The following is a 6,677-nucleotide window of genomic DNA, read 5'->3' as shown; positions in this document are numbered from 1 at the left end:
CTTGGTTTAGGCCGGGGTCCTACAGATTGATCTCTCAAACTCAAAGCACTCCCGTGCAGTGCATCCGTGTGAGGTTAAGAAGTTTGCTCGGTTGAAGAGTCTCGTCCGAACGGTCGTCTCTTCACTTTCCTAAAAAAACAGCAAATCGTTTTTCCCCATTTACAGTAGCAGAAGTTAGTGTGAACCATTAAGAGGATAAAGTAGATCTAGTCCTAAAGAAAACATATGTTTTGTTAGGATATCTAGTATTCTAACGTCTATTGAGAACTTCAGTTCTGCTAGATGTACAAAAAAGAAAAAAATTGTTGAACCTGAGTAACTAGGAATTTAGATTGCTTGGTCTTGTCTGCACGAAGTTGCAGGTTTACTTTTTGTAGCGTCCTAATTCATTGAGTATTTAAAACTGGACTAGGTCCCCGGGTTTTTCTACAAGATTGTATTTTTCCTCGTTAACAAAATTCTGGTGTGTGCTTTACTTTCCGCATTATGATTGTTTTTATACTATAGTTAAAGTAAATACACTTGTACGTTAAATATGCACTTGATATTGATCTCATAGTGTTCGGTCTTGTACCATAACTATTATCAAGTGAACATCTTGTTGTTGTATTATCTCGATCTTGTTTCCATAGATGATCACACAAGGTGTATCGTGATTCGCCACTTAGATTTGATTTCCCACATTGTTAGGCCCGTCAGGACAAACCCTGTCCCAAGTAGACACAGTATTGAGATACTCCTTTAATGATTGTTGCTTAAAGAGGTTTATACACGGAGGGTCTTGAATAGGTTGTGATCAAAAGATTGTGGTATACTTGGGTGCCCTCATCGTTTAACTTATAGATAATAAAACTTGATAAATTATTCTAATCGCGTAATGGTATGATTTGGTCAGATTGCGAATTGGTTGTTTTTAAGATTTTGAGATGTTACTGATTGTATCTTGGGATTAATTGAACACTCAATTTTCGCTTGGTTCACGAGTCTAATGGGCTATATTTGTGGGCTAACTTTGTGTATAGTTCTATACAATAATTGAGTTGAGCAATAAACCACAACTTTCTCATAATCCCTTTTCCAATACCCGATGAAACTTCCAAAATTAGATTTGAACTCGGCATCGAGCATTTGATGTACCATCAATTCTTAATGTTGTTGAAATGCCTTCTACTTTAACCTATTCTCTTCATACTATTTGGCTTGTTTCTTATTATCCTTATCTCGTTCCTTTGGAGTTAATTTCTTAAGACGTTCATTTTCAGCCTTCTCAAGAGTGATACCTGTACGTGGCTTTGGATTTTGGATAAGACTCCTACAATTACTTATGATATTGCATTATATGTGCTATGTGCAAATAAAATGTTTGGCATCCGAGAAAACTACCTTATGACATTTATTAGTGTTTGGTCCTTATATTTTACTATGATCCTCGAAATTTGATTACTATGGCGTACCTCCTTCAAGGTATTTAACATTCAAATAAAATTCACACCATTTTCCCGATCCATAAAACCCCATGCCATGGTAAAAGTTTGCTTCTTGGAAGCGTGGAAAGAAATGTTTAACAACGACATGTTATACTTGTTTGTCTTGTATGTACAATTTATTAACAAAAATTGATAGAACCATTGAGCCAATTTAATCATCTCCGGATGCACCAAGAAAATATGAATTACTTTTCCTTCCACTGCCTGCTTCCTCATTATGTAGTTGTGTTGATCGGCTAACCAACACGATTGTTCAGTAGCTGCTCTACCATCCCATACCCTCCTCCTTAAGGATTCTCATGCCTTGTTAATTTGCCTCAAATCAGACAAGATATTCACGTCATCTTTCTTAATATTCCTAAGGACGTCACTTGGTTTACATGCTTTCGTCGACTTTACTATTTCCAATTGATGTGGTTTCAACCCACAAACAACAAAGTGTCCGGTAAGAGATTATGGATCATCATAATTATGGAAATTGTACATCGCTTTAGAGAGCCTGTATACACCACCATTAGGTCTATTAACTATAATCTTAAATGGACATCCATACTTCTTTGATTTAGTCATGTAGACCCTATATGGTTTGTCCTTTACCCCGTGACTTTATTTCTTTCCACCTCTCGCAAACAATTTCTAAACGATCACTGTTTGAATAACGGCCTAATTGAAACTAATGGGAATTTGATCTCTATGCCTTTGTCCACGTACCATTCCTTTGCATTGTCCCTCTTTTCCCATATCAAGTTAGTGTAATAGTGAGAAGACGTATCGGGATCCAGCTGAGATACAGGTTCAGGTTTATGTTCGTCAAACACTTCAACAATCTACAACATATATCAACAAGCTAGGGACACAGAACAGTACACGGTAACAACAGATCATTCAGATTCGAAATGATATGTCTATAGGTATAACTATATCCATCGTTTGAGGACTTTGATGTTTTCTGGCGAAAAAATCCAAAAAAAAAAATGATTTGTTCACGTTGCATAACATGTAATCCGATTCATATATGAGTTGAAATTGCATTTTGTTGTGCAGTTTTTTCTCTACAGTCGGATTACATATAAACGTACATTAATCGATTATCAGTTTTGGGTACTTTTTTGGAAATATCCAAATGAAGAAATCGACATATGTAAAGGGTCGTAAGAACATGCTTTTTAACCTATCAATCCCGTCAAAAGTGCATTGTAATCGGTTTACATGCAGATGAACAACGACTGATTGTCTCAAATAATACATATAGCCCCTAGCCTAGCTGGGTAGATGATGTGCAATGCTTCTTTGATAAGCAAGGGTGGAGAATCTTCCTCTTAGTTACTCATTTCGGGCAAGGGGGGACCCACATGAGGTTATGTTGGGTCAATTGATTCATCCAGTTTTGGATTCTATCTGCTAATTATAAATTTTTGTCTCCAACGCGTTTAAATTTCAATCTTTAATCCCATATTAGAAAATTTCTGGATCCGCCACTGGTTTCGTGAACATGCATCCTTGAAAGCTTGTTGCTATTTTCGGGATAACATCCACCCCTTTGGAAAAGTTTTGGTGTTGCCGTTTTAGGCGGCAGTCACACCAAATGAAATGTCAAAAGTTAGAACTCCCAACTAAATGAAAAATGTAGACCCATTCTCTGATCGGTAGACAAGAATACGGATGACGAGAGTGCCCTGAAATGTGACGTGGATTAGTCGACCCATCAGCACTGGCTTCCAAGATTCCTGCATCATCATCTGATGGAATTAGCGTGAGAAAACCACCGATATATCTTGTCTTCTTAAACATGAAATTAAGATCGAGATGGATTAGCATCCGCATTTTTCCTTTCTCCTCTTTTTGTCTTATGTGTTCTGCGTTGTCTTAATAAATAAATAATCATGGGCTGTTATAGGTAAAGTAACCAATTGTGGTCCATTTTACGTGTCACATCAGGATTTAATGCTTCAGAAGAAAAATAAAAGAAATCAAAGATTTTAATCTTGTTCCAAGTATTTTATTTATCTAGATGAGGAAGTTTTGGACCAAACAAACCGAAAACAATTACAAGTTGTCCACCAACCTCTCTGCTCTGATATCGACATACTATGATTTCGACGTACTAATATATTGGAGTAGGATGATATCGCCAATGAACTTGACTAATTATTAGCCTTTACCATCAAACATATAGTCATTTATTGAACTTGACTAATTATTAGCCAATGATTCTCTCCGGATGCCTATATAAACAAGCTACTATCTGAAATCCTTCATAAACCAAGTTCTCTGATTACCAATTTGTTAGTATCAGGAATTCAGGATGGCTTTGAAGGTGCATGGACTTGCCAAAGCGATGTCAGTATCATGTGTGATGCTTTGTCTGGCAGAGAAAGAATTAGACTTTGAGTTTGTAAATGTTAACTGCTCCAAAGGGGAACAGAAATTGCCTCCGTTTCTGTCCAAAAATGTTAGTAATATTATCCCTTTGTTGATTAATATTGTTTCTAATTATCTCTCTTTCTTTCATACTAATCACTGCCTTGAATATCATTCACCATTTTTAACAGCCATTTGGAAAGATTCCGGTATTTGAAGATGGTCCTATCACACTTTTCGGTGAGTTCCTTCTGCATGAAGTCGTACGTACATTAATTGGTTTGAGGATTACACTGCATCCGCTTTTTGTTGTTCATTAATTCTATTTCTGCTAACATCATAATATTGGCCAGAATCTCGAGCGATCACCCGATACATAGCTCAAAAATACAAGGATATTGGTACGGATTTGTTTGGACATGATAAGATTGAAGAAGCTGCAGTGGTTGGAGTATGGATAGAAGTTGAATCACAACATTTCAACCCTCCAAGTTTCGCAATCATCTATGAAATGTTCGTTGGGCCTCTTTTCGGACTCACGGTTGATCAGTCAGTTGTAAATCTGAATATAGAGAAGCTCGAAAAGGTGCTTGATGTTTACGAAGCTAGACTTAGCAACTCTAAGTACCTTGCATGTGATTCGTTCTCACTTGCAGATCTCCATCATCTTCCTAACATTTACTACTTGATGAAGATCACTCCTTGTGCGGATCTAATCAATTCTAGGGCTCATGTTAAGGCATGGTGGGAGGATATTTCAGCTAGACCCTCTTTTGTTAAGGTTGCTCAAGGACTTACTTTGGGTGAATGATATTGAAGACAGAGAACTATCAACAGATTGATTGTTTGTAACAAAAAAAAAATGATGGGATTTTTAATTAAATACTTCTTTCTAATGTTCCTTAGAGGTTTGTGTTTCAATTGTGATGATTTGCATGTTACCTTGAAAAGACACTAGATAAATGGGTGGATCAACGGATCCTTTCTAACTTATGTCTTATGTTAGCTATGTTTTTGAAAAAAATCCATAGCAAATGGTTGGATTTCTATATCGTGACATTTTTATTGATAGTAGATTTGTTATATAATTTGGTTGTGCTATTTTTGATCCAAGCCAGATCACTTAAATTAGTTATGTTATTTAGGAAATCGTTTGAAATTGGTGGGATTCTAATTTGGATTGGGTCATGTAATTTTTTTTTAATTTTCTTTTAGGCAAAGAGACGTTTCCATTGGAAAAAAAAGTTGGATATCTTTAATTGTTGAATAGGCGCCAGTCTATAGGAGAATTCTTCATAGCAGCATCAGCCGCCGTCTTAGCGTCAAGTTCAAAATGCACCTTCTTTAGTTTAAGAGAATGAGCCCATTTAACAGTCTCCCACAATCCCATACATTCGGCCTCCTCAGTGCTCCTTATGCCTTCTAGTTAGATACATTTTGATGCCTGATGTGAACCTGCACCGTTTCGAATGATTATTCCTATACCCCATGAGGAATCCAATGGGTTATTCTACGACAACTTCTGTTATTAGTGGGAGCAGTTTTATTCAACTGAATTTCATGATCTTCAATGAAGCTCTTGCACTTCTTGATCGTCTTGTCTGGCTGAGCTAAGATGTTTTAAAACACTTTGTCACACCTATCAGATCATAAGCACCATGTTGTAATAGCTCTTTTACAATTTCCCTCAACTGTGATCTTTTTAGCATGTAGATCATCAAACCACGAACCAATCCATTATGCAAAAGAAAAGTTACCACTTGCAGACCAGCCAAATAGTGCAAACAAAACCATTTTAGGATGACTACAATCTCTTAGAACATGAGCAGGTGACTCTTGTTCTTGTTCACAGTGCAGACAAATATCAGCAACTCCGGTACTTTCAAACTGAGGATATCTCTAGTTGAGAGAAGAGTAAAAGTAGACTTCCATAAAAAATGTCTAATCCTGGGCAGGAGTGCTAATTTCCATAAGGATTTATATATTTTCACCATTCTGTCTCCTACTGAATCAGAGCCATATTCTTCTTCATACATCTTACGATAAGAGGATTTTACAGAGAAGGATCCATTTCTCTCTAGTAGGAAAACTAATATGTCTTCTTGGCTAACATGAATTGGGATACTTAGTATGTAATTCACTATATTATCATCAAAATTGTCTCGCAGAATATTAAGATCCCAAGATGAAGAATCAGAAGAGAATAGTTGATGCACATACTTGTATTGTAGATAAGAGAAAATTCCTTGTTTAGGGCAGGAGGAGAATGCAGCTCTTTAATCCATCTATGCTTCCAATTAGTATCTTCTTACTGTCTACCAAACACCAGCAGATGTTTCTGAGAACAAAACTCAATTCAGAGCTAATGCTTCTCCAAGACCAAGTTATATTTGACTTCTTCTTCAAGTTAAACAGATCACCATCTGAGTAGTTGTTTGTGGGTGAAAACCGTTTCTGCTGAATTTGGTAATTTTGGGTGTGTGGATGAGAAACGAATATAAACCTTAAACAATGTACTGCACAGGAGTACTTTTGATTCGAGAGACCAATATGTACAATCCTGGCCTAAACCAAGAAATAGCTGTTCCAGGCTTGCTTCGGTCACAAAGTGAAGGAGAAGGATTGGTCTTAGGGAGGGAAGCGAAGAGAGTGTTGAGACCAGAATTGTTGATTCTGAAGGTGTGGTTGTTTATGACTTGTATATGAAAGTAGAACTGGCTAGCAGAATGGAAAGCTACCAGGTGATTTCTAGATACTGTATTATTGCGACCAAAACTTTTTCTTTGGTGAAAATAGGTGAAGCCTATTTGTACAATTCATACTGAAACG

At 36.7% G+C, this 6,677-nt stretch overlaps 1 protein-coding gene across 1 annotated transcript; it reads left to right on the top strand.

Annotated features, from left to right (window-relative positions):
* The first annotated feature begins 3,643 nt into the window (after positions 1-3,643).
* Positions 3,644-4,897, top strand: LOC113345567 (glutathione S-transferase F13-like). The gene is made up of 3 exons (XM_026589332.1): positions 3,644-3,939; positions 4,040-4,088; positions 4,202-4,897. Exons 1-3 carry the CDS (start codon positions 3,793-3,795, stop codon positions 4,657-4,659), a joined length of 654 nt encoding a protein of 217 aa, XP_026445117.1. The 5' UTR covers positions 3,644-3,792; the 3' UTR covers positions 4,660-4,897.
* Positions 4,898-6,677: the final 1,780 nt, after the last annotated feature.

Source organism: Papaver somniferum, unplaced genomic scaffold, assembly GCF_003573695.1.
Source record: "Papaver somniferum cultivar HN1 unplaced genomic scaffold, ASM357369v1 unplaced-scaffold_81, whole genome shotgun sequence".
Taxonomy (NCBI): domain Eukaryota; kingdom Viridiplantae; phylum Streptophyta; class Magnoliopsida; order Ranunculales; family Papaveraceae; genus Papaver; species Papaver somniferum.
This window is presented reverse-complemented; position numbering and strand designations above follow the sequence as displayed.